This window comes from Micropterus salmoides, unplaced genomic scaffold (genome assembly GCF_014851395.1).
Source record: "Micropterus salmoides isolate LMB-PRFRI ecotype aquatic unplaced genomic scaffold, ASM1485139v1 Ms_hic_scaffold_3, whole genome shotgun sequence".
Taxonomy (NCBI): domain Eukaryota; kingdom Metazoa; phylum Chordata; class Actinopteri; order Centrarchiformes; family Centrarchidae; genus Micropterus; species Micropterus salmoides.
In genome coordinates, this window is record NW_024042261.1 from 31,242,544 (window position 1) to 31,259,037 (window position 16,494).

General features: G+C 38.1%; 1 protein-coding gene and 1 long non-coding RNA gene across 5 annotated transcripts; one reads left to right on the top strand and one right to left on the bottom strand.

Annotated features, from left to right (window-relative positions):
* Positions 1-66: 66 nt before the first annotated feature.
* LOC119882599 lies at positions 67-2,133 on the top strand. The gene is made up of 4 exons (XR_005440523.1): positions 67-706; positions 878-1,018; positions 1,143-1,266; positions 1,347-2,133. It is a non-coding gene; the product is annotated as an uncharacterized LOC119882599 (long non-coding RNA).
* Positions 2,134-3,669: 1,536 nt separating this feature from the next.
* spartb (spartin b) lies at positions 3,670-11,353 on the bottom strand. 4 transcript variants are annotated; one of them, XM_038693296.1, is made up of 8 exons: positions 9,803-10,645; positions 7,964-8,161; positions 6,594-6,735; positions 6,296-6,490; positions 6,044-6,202; positions 5,633-5,723; positions 5,403-5,449; positions 3,670-4,841 (listed from the first exon to the last, which is right to left on the bottom strand). In XM_038693296.1, exons 1-8 carry the CDS (start codon positions 10,643-10,645, stop codon positions 4,735-4,737), a joined length of 1,782 nt encoding a protein of 593 aa, XP_038549224.1. In that variant the 3' UTR covers positions 3,670-4,734. The 4 variants fall into 4 exon arrangements, with proteins under 4 accessions (XP_038549224.1, XP_038549222.1, XP_038549221.1 ...); XM_038693293.1 differs by lacking the exon at positions 5,403-5,449 and adding an exon at positions 11,158-11,353 and having other exon boundaries at positions 4,637-4,841; positions 9,803-10,650; XM_038693294.1 differs by lacking the exon at positions 5,403-5,449.
* Positions 11,354-16,494: the final 5,141 nt, after the last annotated feature.

Genomic DNA, 16,494 nt, shown 5'->3' on the forward strand with positions numbered 1-16,494 from the left:
TAGCCTTCCTATCTGGCATATTTTGAGACCAACTCACACAGGTGTAGGTGATGTGTAATTAATTCAGCCACAGCCCAAGCACATGGATAATGTTGAGCTGCTGAAGGAGGCGTTTCACACACTGGGACTAATAAATCTAACTTAAGTATGAACAGAAGACCACCTAATGGTTTATTTGCATGTGGTTTTGTATCAAAATCATCACAGCAGACTGTCATGCTTTCAGAGGCCTACCATTACTTCCTGCATGAATCATTTACGTAGGAGTGGTTCTAGGATACAGGCTATAGTTTTCTAACTATCAGCATTTTTGAATTTGTTCAAACTGATTACTTTATTTTTGGGCTTGCATCCAGCTGGCCTGCTGAAGACATAATTTACTTAGCCTCCAAGTTTGGAAGGTTATTTTCAAAAAGTCACAGTTTGCTGACTAAAATATTTTAATGGATAAATGTCTGACGTGTGGAAAAGCTGAATTACTTTCCTTCTCACTTTAACAACTTTTCCTTTACTAGTAGGCTATGTTAAAAAAATTTGGCAACATATTTCTGTTTTCATTGTCTTTGCTTCTTTATAGAGTATAAAGATGAAGTCTATCCAGACGATATGATAACAGCATGAAACGTGTTGGACTAGATTTCTTTTTTGACAAACCTGGGAGCAAGTCATTGCAATCGTATGAAACTTCAGCAGCTGAGCAGTTGAAGTAAGAGTATGAGGATAGCGGGTGTTGTATGCTGTACGGACTGTCAAGGCCATTGAAGCATATTTATGATATTGGACACCTTTCATCTTAACTTGTTTAAAACCTCAAATGTTTGGCAAACAAAGGAGACATCTGTGTGTTGTGTGGATTCAGGACTGTGTTTGCCTTCAGGTCCTAAGGATGAGCTCCAGTCTTCTCTTCATTCTCGCAACGGAGGTTGGATTTGGTCGATTCCAGATTGTGCTATCAGAGAAACTGACTCTCTGTACAGTCATGGGCAACGTGAAGGCCTACATTGCGTAATGTTCCTGTGTGAGCATGTGTCTCGTAATCCTAATTTGGAGAGAGTTAATTAACTGGTGACGTATCAACGTGTGGCTTGTGTTTACTGTATATATTCACAAATTCACATGTAATATTTTGCATGTTTTTCCAGGCTTCAAATTGGAACATCTTACGCTTGTGTGACCTTCTGCCCTTTGTCAGTTAGACACAGCAACGACAAAGTAAGGTACATGACCTTCCTGAAAGAGACTCTGCCTCCAAACATTCTTTCTAAAGTAGGTCTATTATTTTTGAAGATAAATTATTTTTGATGAGTATGTCTCATTTTCCTAATTTAATGTTTTGTTTTCCACAGCTTTATAAAGCAGTTGAGTAGAATGTGAGCTATTCATGGAAAAATATACAGAGGAAACGGTATGAACTGTCCTAGCCATAGAGTTATTAAGACTGAGGAAGTAAATTTTTAGTTTTTTAACTGCAAAAGTGGGATTTCTGACAGGCTAAAGAGGAATGCCTCACAGAAAGCAAAGCCAGCTGCTAAGAAGTCAACTGAGGGTATGATTATGTATTTCCATAATTTACTGGATTGGTCTCTTGATGCATTTGTAGAATAAAAATAAAATCATATTTGGTCTCACCAGACGTATAAAAACATCACAAGCCTATATAAACATAAAAACATCATTATAATATCAATGCACACTCGCACGCACTCCTCACATCACATTACTACAGTTAATACCACATACACAGTGTACAATATACTTTCTATACAGAACATTTGTGCAGTTTGTTAAGTTTAGTGCACTATGTATAAAAGATCACTTATAGATCTTTTTGTTTGCCAGAGGTACTCTGTATTGTCGCTGCTTAAACTAAGTATGGAGGGGGTGTTTTGTGTCACCAATGATGGACCAAGCTTTCCTATGTAGAGCTGTACTGTAAATGTCATCTAGTGACTTTGTTGCTGGCCAATTATCTTTCCTGCTGTTTTGACAATCCTGGCCAGCTTGGTTAGATATAAGTGTTAGATATCCAAACCAGACAGATATATTTGACACTGGAATACTCTCTATCTGTATTGACTATATGCCTTGCAATCCCGGGATAACAATTGTCAGATTAATAAACTTGTAAACATTGTTTGAGAGTCTTTCTTGCAGTGTGAGTTTAACATAGTATTTCAGTTCATGTCTCAGGAAGATGCACTTAGCAGAAGATCTGCAAACAAGTAAATCAGTCATCTGTCACAATAACCAATCCTCTGACAATGGATCAAATGTTTCCTCCAGCTCATGGCCTTAGCACAGTGCATGCCCCGCCAATACTGTTGGACAAATCTGCTGTTCCCCAGGGACAAATGCTACCAGTGTACCAGGATCAATTTCTCCCTGCCTCGTTTCAGTCTGTGGAAAATAACTATGTGAACCGGACCTCTGAATCTCACTTCATGTGCTTTCACATCAGCAGTGATCAGCTGGCACTTCTTTACCACAGATGTAACCTCACCCATCGTTAGGCCATGTCTTATGTGATGTCACCCCTGGCCTGGTGGATCCCGTTGCTCTCCCATCAGTGAGTTTTGGTCAAGCCTACATCCCACCTGAACAGACTACGGTAACAAACTTTATCATACCCCCAGTAGAAAAATGTCAGATCAGGAGGAGCCACCTCAGGTTGGCCCAGCCGATATTTTACAAACCAACTGATTTACTTTAGGGGGTACACATACGGTAAGTTGCATACATGTCTAAATATGGTAGGTCTTCATTATTGCCAGCAAATTGGTTAGCTCATAGTAACAAAGTCTGAGGGCTATGTACAGCATAGTACACAGATCTCAATAAGTGCATTTTCGATTCAATAAAAGTGCTTGTAGTTTTCACCATTGTTGTGAAAAAGTTTGCACGGGCAGATTATTTTACTACATATTTTATTTTTTGACAGAACATTGTAAGAATTATGATTGAGCTGTGCATCAATTGTAGAGGTAAATAAAGCAGATCAGTCATATTTTATTGTATTTACCATTTGACAATTTAAAAAAATGGCCAATCCACATCAGTCACTAACTTGTTAAATAAATTGAAAGCTTGCTGTAATTTTTTGTCTTGCAGTTGAATGCTTTCTTGAATACCGTTGTGAATAATGCACTCAAATATTGCCAGTTTATCTCTGAAAGGAATGTGTTAGTTTTGACTAAATAAGCAGTCAAGCCCAAATTGCTATTTTACAATTAAATTATTTTCAGGAATTTGAAAAAAATGCATTTATGTTGATACGAGAGTACTCGGCAGCAGAACAAATCTCATGAACCGCCCCCCATAAAATAATTTATAAACGTATTTATTTGTATTTTTGAATTCTTCCTTAATACTTTCCATTCTTAATTTCTTAAAATTTGACTCAGAATAGGAACAGAATATTTACATATAATACTCTGGACTCAATCAAAAAAAAGTTTGTATTTTCCTGTTTATATTCCTATTATAACAAAAATAATTTACAGAATAAACCATATGAATGATGAAATTACTCTTAACATGTGGTAATAAATACAGCCACTAGATGGAGGTATTAAACTGACAGATTAGTCTTGGATTTAAACACATCAAAACCGCTCAAATCTATGCTGCGCTTACCTTTTTCAGCACAAAATAAAAAGTATGAATCCCAAATTCTTCAAAAACAATGAATCTCTTGTTTATTTAAATAGTTTCAGTATTTCAGGTGGGAAATACATCTCAATGTGCAGAGTACTTGAAAGCCATCTGAAAATTACATTTACCTGCTGGGGTCTTAAAGCTGGAGTTTAGAAGCCAAACCAGATCACTCAAAAAAACAGCATCACACTTCAAAAATCACATTTTGTTAAATGTTCTGTCCATACATCAAACTAATAGCATCTAGTTTTTAACATTTTAAAAATATGTGGATATAACTGAATTGAATGCAGAAGACAGCACTGCAAATTGTAGCGGACACAAATATAAACAGCAGTTGAGGCATTAACATTGTAGTAACCCTCATTTACAGGAGTCAGCAAACACTCACTTGCTACATACTGAAGGTCAATCAAAAATACACAATAGACCACAGATCAAATTTTACAGCTTAGGTTTAACAAAACGTTAGATTTTTGCATATCATTTGACATTTGCAGGCACATTCACAGCGATTACTCCTCATTTGAAATACCACGGGGGAAGCAACAGTATAGCAGATTCTTTTTGGTCTGAAACAGTTAACACACATATTTTTAATAATTCCTTCAAAGTATGTAAATTGCACAATTTATAGATTTCAGTGTCTACTCAATGACAATTCCAGTGCTTTCTTAGTAAAAAGAGCAGAGTGATAATACCTGAATGTTATAGTGTGTATCAATATACTGTACACACAAAATTAATGTTACACTTTAGGTTATATAGTGCCGTTTTTCTTCATTAGGTCCATCTACCTTATTTTAAATAAAGATTAAAGTGCTCAAGACATGTATCAAACTATAGGATATGCAAATAACAGTAGTTATGTTGTAAATATAGAACACATTTTTATAAATAATGAATATTAAATATAGATTTATTTGATGGAACAATACAAATTATGCTTTAAGGCATTGCTGAGGGAATGAGGCACTGCCGGCTATTTGTCCGATTTCTCCACTTGCTTCTCACTCTGTGGCTTTTCCTGAAGCTTGTAGTCTTCCAAAATGGCCTGTGCCGTTTGCTTGCCAGTCCTTTTCACCACAGCTTTGATCCCCAGGTTGTCAACATTGAAGGCAGTGATACCGACATTAATGGCAGAATTGACAGCATTGTCTGTGGCTTGTCCTGCTGCTGCCCCGTACCTTCATCAGAAGTCAGATTCGGTGAGAGGTCAGAGTGAGAGGTGAGAAACAGAGGATTTGGGAAGAATTAATTAATATGCAGTGCAAGGATTGCAAAGACGCCATGCTGTTCGCCATGAGATTTAATGTGACGATTACATCCATGCAAGTGCGCCATCTCAAATTAACACATTTCTGACTGCCAATATGTGAATTTTAATCATTTTCCCCCTATGATTCAGAAATCCAAGGGCGGGAAATATAGACATAGAAATTAAACTATAAAAACTATATCTCAATAATCAACTATATTTTGCTCATCATTGGAACAATTCATTCAAAACAGGAAGATTTTAAAGTCAGGCAGGACTGAAATGTTGCTAATTGTGAAATTCCCATTGGAAAGATTTGAACAGCAGCGCCCCCATATGAATTTCCACACAGGGAAGGCAGTAAATTGGCACAGCATAGATGACCAGAGTGCTTTGTGCAAGAGCCAAATCATTCTTTAAAAAAGAAAAAAGAAAAAAAAGGAGGCTTGTGATTAGTGGTTAAAAGAGGTGAATAATTAGGGAAAATTACATTTCTTCTCATTAGGTGGGTCAAAGATGTTTTGTAGACCCCTAAATCTGCAAACAAATTGAAAAGCAAAGTAAGTGAGTGCATGTTTGGTTTGCATGTATAATGCTAGAGGTAATTTGCAATATATATATATCTCAAAAACCTGTCCAGCAAGCAGTGTTGAGCAAAATGTGCAATGCTTTACATTAAAGCCAGTGACGAGTAATTTTAAAAGAGAAGAGAAGACTTACTTGTGTTTTACGGTGGTGACTGTTTCTGATGCTACACTCGTGGTAATGTTCTTTGCTGCTACTTCCAAACCAGTCCACATGGTCGCAAATCCTAGGTAAATACACAAAATACAAGGCATGTTAGGCACGTTTAAAAAAAAATAAAAATGCTTTATCATTATAATCATCATAATCATAATATGCTGTGTGCATATTATACTGATACATTGACTGTGCAGTATATTTTATTACTTTTGATACCAGCTTTTAACAGTTTGTGTATTTCTGACAACTTTTTCAACCTTTTCATCTTTACTTGATTTAGGGAAGTTGCACTTACATTTGTTGAACTAAGGTTAATGACAATAAAGCATTACGATTCTAATACAATGTCCTCTTAGAGAATATGTATGTAATGTAAATATACTCTACCTTGCACTCCACTGGCAGCCACCACCATGGCTCCATCTATGTTGGAACGTCCATCCTTGTCTTTCCTAATAGACTCTGGGATCAGCTTGCCTCCGTGTTTTTTCACATGTGGAGCCAACTCTCGACCGACACAGCTCGCGACCGTACACACCCCGTCCACTACAGTAACACAAGCATTATTCAGTCAGAGATCCACTGCCAAATAACCACACAAGGTCAGTAAAACATGCTGACTGGGGATGACTTAGTCACCTAGAAACTGGCTGACTTTGACAGCTCCCCCTGTCGCTTGCTTGGCAACATGGAGGCCTTTGGTGACTGTGGGGCTGACGTGGGTGGGTTTGTCCTCTGGAGTGATGTGCTCTCTGAGTTTAGATGCACCTTTGTGAATGGCCTTGCCTGTGAACTCGGCTCCCTTCACCAGGCCCCAGCTTAGCCAGGACGCACCTGAGAGGACAACAGGATCACACAGGGCTAGTCCTGCTGTCTCTAGTCTTTCCTAACTAAAAGCATAAAGATATTTTAGGGGGAAGATGCAGTTCGACCTCACCTGTCAGGATCCCACTTGCCACCTTTTCACTCCACTCAGGCAGAGGCGTATCCTCCTGTGTTGCTGCAGGTTCACTTTCCTCAGGTGTCGCGATGGCCACCTTCTGACTGAGATTAATGGCGTCTGCAGCTTCATCTGGAGCCTGATTATATAGACACATAGGTTAGCTACTGTATGATGAAGACAGAACGTTGGCTGAAAGTAAGACCTGCTTGTCAGTCAAAACTGTTGAAATGCTTTTCTGCTTCTTTGTGCAAGCTGTGAACAACTCCATTCAGTACTTGTCTCCAAGTAAAACCACCCCCCCCCAATTCACATAATAGCTCCTCTTATGATTCTGTCCTCATTACAATGCGCTACTTGTTTGCCACAAAGAGATTACCATATAAAAATGTGCGGTCACAAAACAGTCTGCCTTTGTGCTGAAAACGTCAAAATTTCTAATTGACCCAAAAAATGAAAAGAACACAAAAGTACCTACTTGCTCATAGGGAATTACGTCCATCAGAGACAGCTAGATAGAGAAGATAACTAGCCTGACTGCATACTTCAGAAATGACCTTGTTTGGCATCGATCTGAGCCAGAGTCTCTCCCTCCATCATGGCTGAACTGGCACTTGTCTTTCATCTGAAGCTCTGAGGTTGTTCTAACTACTGCAGATAAGAGCATTATAACTGATTAATTCTCCTCACCTGCCTGTCTCAAATCCCCTCGATGCTGAGGCAGGGGTAACTTGGAGAAGTGTGCCAGCTCAAAAGTAAGCAGGAGCCAGTGTTTCAGATTGAATATCTGCTGTGTTTCCTCTGCTTGCACAATTTGTTTGTGATGACTGACTTAGGGGAAGGGTGGAGGGTGCCTTTTGTGTCAGTCTACACTTTCGACTGCATTTTAGCAAACAAAATAAAAATCTTTAAGTGTAAGGACAAATTATTTAGGTGACCCAAATGTATTTTTCGGTATGGGAAACTTTGATTTGTTAAGTCTACATTAACAGCTGAAGCTCAGGCATTTTTATATTACATTAATAGTATGGAATAATTAAAACTGATGAATGGGATCTCAACTTTCCAAAAATAAGCAAAATGAAGATGTACCCACTTTTACATGCCTGTAACTACCAACAGCGGCAGTACACTCTTAACTTCTGTCATTTGCCTAAAATAGCTCTCCCACTGGCACAAGAGGATTTGCCAAAAGGCATTGTGTAACAATTCTTTGGAGACTTCAAATACTTACTAAACATATTTTCATGTGAGAACAGTAAATACATTTCAGAGGCAAGTTTCTCAGAGCATTTGGCAGCATTTCCCCAGAGGATGTCAAAACATGTGTTGTGTTGTCGCATATCTGTCTACACAGCAACACTGACCTGAATCCTGAGATCTGTCATCTGGGACAGCAGGTCTTGAAACAGTGCTCTGTCTGCAGCAGGTAGCTCAGAGGACAACACTACCCCAACATAATAGCCTGGAGCTGGCGCCATCATGTCCGGAAACATAAACACACCAGTGTTACACAGTAGCACTGGAGAGTCCATGGCCATGAGAGGGTATAGCCAGTCACACACCTGCCAGGAAGCAAAAGAATGTTGGGAGGAATAAAGAAGCAACAGCTGGAAAATGTGAGAATAAACAAATGATGTTTATCAGCCCATAATTTCCAATTTATTTATTTATAACAATGTAATCTATATACAGATTGAATTTACATGGAAGTCATATGTATGAGGGGAAGAGAGCTTTAAAAAAAGAGAGAGTGATAAATATAAACCTCAAAATGATGAGCCTTACATGTATAATGGTGATTCTGATTACTAACACAGTGAACTGTCTGAGGGAAGACAAACCAGAGGACACGTCTCACTCTGACTGCTGCATGTCTAACAGGATTACAGGGCATAACCGTGTAAGCAGGGTTTAGCTAATTACTTGCACTCATGTGAATCATTGATGTCACCCACTAGCAAAAGCACCTGGGAAATTCCCCATTGAAAAGTCAAATGTCGGTCCCATGATCCACTACTGTGAGTCTAGTGGTTGTTTTATCTTATCAATTGTTGTAGTGCTACATGTGACCTCCACATTTACAAACCCATCTAGAGGTTCAAAGGCCTCATGGTCTGTACACTAGCTAAAGTAAAAGTGCAGATTGAAGTACCTAAATGTGATTTATTCCTGTGCATTTCACTGACTAAATTAAAGCAAGGCAGAAAAACAGACATATCTGGTGAACATCTCAGAATAATTTGAGTAATGTAAAAATGTATGTGCTATAAAAAAAAGACTATATATAAAATATTTCATGGTGACACAGATGCACAATGCAGAATATTCCTAACTTAGATTAGTTGCTATGTTAATAATCTGACAAATAAAGGACCCAACTCCCTGTTGTGTAACATATTTTCACACAATCTTAGCTGCTAGACAGTTGCAGGGCTTTTCCTTCATGAAGAATTTTAAACAGAAAACATTTTGCTGAATTTCCATCTTTCAAGAGTTGCCTTTACTTTATCACTGCCAACTGTAACTGCAACAGCAGAATCACTCCAGTGTTTTGGATTGCATCATAGTGCACGGGTATAACTATTTTCTGGTATTTCACTGTGTATTTTAAGCACTACAATGTAAAAAAGATGTGCTATTGCAGGCTTTTGTGAAACACGTGAGGTGTGCAACAGTATTTTATACTTGAACTCTTTGTAAACCCGACTATAATTTAGATTAAAATAACATTTTTCAATTAGTCATAAGTTCATCTGTGTTTTCTATATGTGGAGGAAGTTCATGTCTGTCATGACTGAGGTATCATTTTTGTCCAATTTTAAACCAGTCACAAACATGATTGTTGAGACTGACAGGAGGATAACATCATATCCATAAACCCATTGGGATTAGGGCACTGACTAAATAACCCTCACATGATCACAGCCATAGTGCAAGGGATAGAGATCATTAACAAGCCTATTTTCTCCTGATGATGACTCACAATCAAAGAGGTCTTGAACTGAGCAAACATCTTACAAAATCAGGTTAAAGGGCACGAGCAAGACTGAAGAGAACTGGTGACACTGCATTGATGACATTTCACTTGCAGTTATTGCATCAGATGGGCACGAGTGTGGCTTGTCTAGTCCTTTCAAGGTTTGCAACAGAAAGTGCTGTAGTGTGCTGAAAAAACCTGTGGGAAAATATGTATTTTCTCTTACCTGCAGAAATGCTGGTGGTCGGTTGGGCATTCTATCAGAGTGATCACTACTAAACTTCACCAGCCGCAGGTAGCCCGGGTATGATGGAGCACTCACTTGCCCTTCAGGTGTGACAAAGAATATCTGTACACCATGAGGGATATACAGTAGCTCCTCTCCCTCTTCGCCCATACTCTGGGGAGATGGTGTTGAGTTAGATGTACGACTGTAGAACTCATCCCCAACCAATGACATTTCCCCTGCATCTGTCCCATATGAGATAGACAAGTGGCCGTCAGCCGCCTGAGGAGAGTAAGCTGGAGGCTGCTCGACTAGAACCGCAGGCTGTCTGGTAGGTGAGAGAGGTAGACCCTCACTACTGCACACAGGCATGCCTCCTACAGCTCCTGCTGCCTGGCCATTAGCCGACAGTGGGTTTGGGGGAGCTGGCCTCTCTGGCTTCTTGTTGATGGGAAGTTTTGGGTAAAGACCTTCTGCAGACATGTCTGTAGCACCAGGGACAGACACACTGCTAGTGTTCAGTGTAGGTGCAGATCCAAGGTCAGAGCTGGTCTCTAGTATGGCCAGACGAGTGGTGATGTTGTTCAGCGTCTCCTGCATCTTCTGCTGCATCTGTCTGGCTAATTCCCAGGAGCTGCCGACACACTCCTCCCCCTGTGAGGGCACACTGGTGGCCCTGAGAAGGTGCTGTCGCCCTCGCTTGTAGAGCTCCAGGGCCTGTACCTTGTCTCCAGCTTCGTCTAAAGTGAGTCCTTTATTGATGCATTCAAAGGCCCTCTCATAGCCATCTTTGATCACTTGTAGTCTGGCATTGTCGAATGCATCTTGTTTAGCTTTCTCCATTCCCTCTGAAACAAGACAATTAGCTTTATTTTATAATTTGCTGTATCCATCCAAACATGTCTGACACTGATTCATCACGTGTATATAAGTTATCACACACACACACACACATATATATATACACATATACCTTAGCTAACGTTAGACGTTGATTATAACGTTACTTAAATTTTACAGCTTACTTAACTTTGGCCCCAGTGTTTAGCTCACCTTGTCCACAATCATAAGTGATTTCCCATCACTCAGAAACAAAGTAAGTGATATGACAAGTCTGTATTAAACGTAAACGTTACCCGATTCCCTCTATGTGCGTTTGTCCATTATCTGGTATAAAAGAGGTCGATAAAGTAGGCTAACACAGGCTTATGTTAACGATAAAGTCGCCAACAACAGCTACGAGTTCACCTGTTACGCCATGATACCTCAACATAAATATAACACTGACAAGTTAACATAATGTGCGACTTAGCATTAGCTTCTTCGTTAGCTAACGGTATGCACGCTTAACTTACCTCAGTGAGCGAAAAACTCAAGACAAACAGCTTAATTAGCCAGTTAGCTATGTAGTAGCTAACGTTACGTGTTCGTGTCAAATCCTTCTAGTTGTCGAACAGCAATAACTTCAACCGTCCACCTGAGGAGAGTTGTTGTATGTTGGCAGTGGCTGCTGGACTTTTTCACGACACACCGACGTACTGCAAGTTAGTGATGTTACGCAAACAACTGTCCACAGTATTGACCTATCAGAGCAAAAGTATCGTGGCAGGATGTGTCGCCTCAGACATCTTGCCTACGCCCACCACAATGTCATACATCTGGCCTGAGCCTTTAGCTTTATTTTGAAAGCATTAACCGGAAGTGTGAGTATGCTACTAGAACTGCATCGACGGTGAATTGATTTAAATTGTTGCAGTTCGTCCCTGTGACCATTGAAGGGCAGTAAACCACCACTCTATGATCATTTGTCCACGCTAGGCGGAGAGGACAGTTCCATATAATCCATAGACTGTACAAAAAAAAGTTATAATCACGATATTTAACTGCTGACTAGTGGGCACAGTGAGGAACAGCACTAAATTCCAATTGGTTAAGTTAACGTCAATGCAGAAATAGCGTACTAACATTTCCTGTGTAGCCTATACTTTAAAAATACAGTGACTAAATGGAAGCGTTTAGAAACGAACAAACTATGATTTTAATTGTTTTCAAGTGATCACAGAGACTACAACATGTGCTATTTTCAGTGGGAATAATATGGAGTTAATATTGATTATTAATGAATAGTCTTTAGACATATCAATAAGCATCAAAATAAGCATGCAATATAAAGCCCTATGTAATGCATTTTGATAAGTACCTGTAAGAAATCGGGAGACTTATGGAAAGCCGATGAGATCATTATTCTTGACCTTGTTCCATGTTTTAAATGTCTGTTAATTTCGTTTTATATCAGCTGGCGTTTATAAACGCAGTTGCAAAGGCCAGTCAGCGTTTGTGAATGCAGCTCAATGGCACACGTGAAGAGCATAAAAATCAACTTTCCAATTTAGCAATATCTTTGGAATTTCTATACAGTACACAAAGGTTGAATATCACTTTAATTCTGCTGGTAAAATATTATTTACACAAATGCAGATTGAAGAAGACACATTATCTTTTTAAAATAAATAATTTATATTTATTATTTTACTTATTTAAATTATTATTATTATTTTATTTAAACTTTGTGTCATTCATGTTCTCTGTTGTGTTGTAACGATCTAGTCCTGTTGTACAGATGTCTCTTTAAACTTTTGTATTCAATAAAGTGGGGGAAAAAGTTGATTTAAAAAAGCAAACTTTCTTTACATTTAAGTAGTGGCCCTACAAGTTCGGATATAAGGTGTGTTTGACTTCATGTGGCGCTTTGCAGCGCTGGCTTAACATGATACATGTTGGACTTATAGGAGACCTATTATACTGCATTTCCAACCCTATATTGTAGTTATGTGACTCCTTTATGGTAGCTTTGCATGATTCAAAGTAAAAAAAAATCCATCTCATACTGGCCCTTCATGCAGGCTCTCATTTCAGGCTCTGTCTGAAACAAGCAGTAGATTTCCCTGTCTCTTTAGGGGGCACACCGAAAAGACCACTGTCTTCTGATTGGCCAAGACCCTGAAGCATGTTTACCAGGCCTTTGGCTGAGCAGTACAGACAGAGTGAGCATAGCATTGCCAGGCTGTGGGCAAATTACCTTATATGGAAAACCTGCTCTATATGACATCATACAGAGCTGAGGGTAGAAAAAACTGTTGAAACCAGAGCATTCAGAAAAGGGGAAATCTTAAGTTTTGGCTCACAGGGATTTCTTTTAAATATGTTTACCACATTATTTGGAGCTTTGGCCATGTTTAACATGAACATCCGACATTGTAACAGTATAGATATGCCAGAAAATACAGAAAAGCATAATAAATGTATCCTTTAAGGCATATTGGATCTCTCTCTCTCTCTCTCTCTCTCTCTCTCTATATATATATATTCTTTATTGCAACACCAGTAATGACAAAGTACATATATATACCAGGGGTAAGTTGTAAAAAAAAATACAATCAGCAGTTCAGGCAATTAAGAAATTTACATGTATTAAGAGTCTTTAAGGCTTTGGGTGTGAATGGTTTGTAAGTTTTGTTGCATTTTATTCATAAAAAAATTCATTTAAAAAAAGGTTTGCGGTTACAAAATCTACATTTGTGAATGTGAAATGTTGCTAAGATAATCAAGTTGGACACATTCTAGCTCCCTTAGAGTGCACGAGCTTACTGTGAGCTCTGCGACATACTAGTTCAGCTACCCCGTTTTTTCATGCATCATGTTAAGTCAGCGCTAGCGCTGCAAAGCATTACAGTACATGAAGTCAAACCTTGGGTCTAGCTTTTCTCCAGCTGCTTTTCTCCCAGAATGTACACTGAAAAGTTTACCTACAAACTAACTGGGAAAAACTAAAATGATCAAATCAAACAAGACTTTAGGCTATGCTACTGCAGCACATAAAGAAATTATGAAAACTTCCATGGAGCTCTAAACATATTGGCTTCCATGGTTGGTTAAAGTAGTAACATAAGGCATTCATAAAATACTACAGTCGGGTAAATTAGCTGACTAACATCCCCCTCAAAATAGGTTGATGTTGGATTTAGATATTTTTAAGTCTTTGTGTGCCACAGCAATGTAAATTCTGTACATCAGCTTGTAGTTTTGTTTAAAATGTCTATCAATACTGGTGTCAATATATTGTATACAGAAGTATTACAGTAAATGGAGAGGAGTACTGATAGACAAGGACTATAATCTGCAGAGGGCGCCAGATCCAATCTCAAATGGAAAGATCTGAGAGACATGTAACTAGAGAGGGAGTGGTGTTTATACTGCTGTGGGTTCAAGATCATCAAAACGGTTTTATTACACTCATAATTTAAGCATTTTGTAGGAGTATGGAAATGATTAGACGTACAGCTTGATTTAAATGTGCCACTAATGATCATTAAATTGCATTCTTTTCATCATGTTGGCATTAAACAAAAAAGACTACAGGCATTTAAAGTCAGCAGTGCAAATCAACATGCATAATTAACTAAGAAGTCACTTTTTCAGAATCTTTCATGTCGTCATTTTATTGTTCTGACTGCTGCCAGTAATTTGCAAGAGTCCAGTAGAAAGGCATGTGATAATCATCAGTCTCATCACCAGTGTGACAGATTCCCAGCATACATCATGCACAGTTACTACAGCACAGGGATCAAACTGGACACGGTCTTTAAATATGTGGAGGTAATACCCCCCATGGCCTTTTCTCACTCCATATTCTGTTTAACTATGTCACACCCAATGACATTTTTGTTTTCCACCACAGACAAAGCACTGTAATTACTATGAGTAATTTAAGCTTTTGTTCTTAACATTTTAATGTTGCTGACTACCATGTTTACTATTGTGCATGCTATCGCAGTTTTAGTCAAAGTGAGTAAAAGAGATTTTGTTGATGATTCGTCTTTGAATAAATTCATGGTAAATACACTACACTGTACTTTAACTTCTTTATACTTTTTAGTTATATAACTCTTGTGTGGCTTATTATACATCTCAGAGTATCATATGTGCGTTGTACTCTCCACTCTGCTACTTAATTGTAGTTCTTGTCTAGCACTGACATGACTGCATCAGAGTACACTGCAAGTATATTGCATGTCTCCATATTGTTGACTATTTTTCCAGCTGAAGCTCCATAAGGAAGTTGTCAGTTTAATATGTTTCATCATAGTGAGTCCAACAACAACTAATGTCTGTAACTGAAACAGGCGGGTGTTACACATCTTGTGTCTTTCAAGTTGGTTCACATATGAGCAACATATGTGGCCTTAATCTTTTTGGATGGTTGATTTCTTTTAAATCTGTAGAACCATAGATGTGGTTTGGTCAAAGCAATCATTTGACATCAAAATAATAATACAGTTTCTTTTTACCAGTGTTAAAGAAAGCATAAACATCCACTAATCATAATTCTAGCTGCACTAAAAAGTAAAATTTAGTAAAAGTAAAAGTTAGAATGATACTATTACTGCTTTATGTGTTGTTATTGTTATTGTTATGTTGCTTTTCTTCATCAACGGTTGCCACACACAAAGAAGCTACATTTCATGTATTCTAAAACAGCTGGTCAGCATTCTTTCCACAAACTAATCAGACTTCACTGTTCCTTTACTCACTGAAATGAATGATAACACAGTGATAAATTAAGAATGATAACTTAGCCAACATTCAAATTATGTGCAGGTGCTTGGTGAAATAAAAATAAGAAGCAACATAAAACACAAAACAGTTTATTGGTTTCATTGATCCTTGGCTATTTCAGTAATTTCAATTCACTGCTGTATTTTCATAGAGTTTCAATTTTTAGTTTTCTCCTCAATTTAGTTGCAGAGAAACTTGTAATGAATGTACTGCTGATTTTTATAGGCTGCTCTGTGGCTCTCTTTTACACTATTATTATTATATTAAAAAAATCAATTCATAAAACTGTTTTGCCCAGTTTCCCTCTGTCTGACCTCTTATTTTCGTAGACTGCTGGTCTTCAGTTTAATCACCGAGTACATCAAAACACACCATTACATTTAATGATAGTCAGTATGTCACAGACCTCTTTCGTGCTTATTTATGTATTTCTGTGTGCCAGATTTTATTATTTCTGCAATGGATAAAAGTTTGGCAGTCACAGTTATATGGTATTCTACACTCCACGTCACTTTGTTTCAGATAGTCCATATTTGTTCCATAACTTGTTGTATGCAATATGAATATGTTATTGTCTATGTTTATGGGAAAATGATGGCCTAAAGTGTATAATTAATTGATGATGATGTCTATGTTTGCTAAGGTAAGGTAAAGTAAAAAATTTATTTTGTTGCATGTTTGCATAGTGTACTTTTGAAATAAGGACAGAGAAGAGGTCAACAGACAACATGCTATTGGTCTAAGGAGCGGTTTTCTCAGGTATGATCTCACTTGCAGCTTCTGCCTGTATGCCAAAAACAAGAGCCTTTCTGCAAAAACATAACATTGGTAAAAAACTTATTAGTGCAAGTAGAGCACCATAAATGTGACTTTTTGGTGCAAAAATCCCACAAATAAAGCAGCTTTAATGTCAGCCTTCGTAAAGTATTTGCATTATTTGTACCATAAATAAAGATTGCTGTCAATTTATGTCACTGAGAACAACACTATGTGAAATTACATTCATGCATTCTTTTTGTCTATGCATCAGCTGCAGTGGTCACTTATGATTAAAGCCCATTTTATAACCTATCACC

Excerpts from the sequence above, each read along its gene's own strand:
- spartb (XM_038693294.1), bottom strand. The coding sequence starts at position 10,645 with ATGGAGAAAGCTAAACAAGATGCATTCGACAATGCCAGACTACAAGTG. Across the intron at positions 6,736-7,963 it reads TGACAGATCTCAGGATTCAG|GCTCCAGATGAAGCTGCAGA; the intron begins GTCAGTGTTGCT and ends CTATATAATCAG. Across the intron at positions 6,203-6,295 it reads CAAAGTCAGCCAGTTTCTAG|TGGACGGGGTGTGTACGGTC; the intron begins GTGACTAAGTCA and ends GTGTTACTGTAG.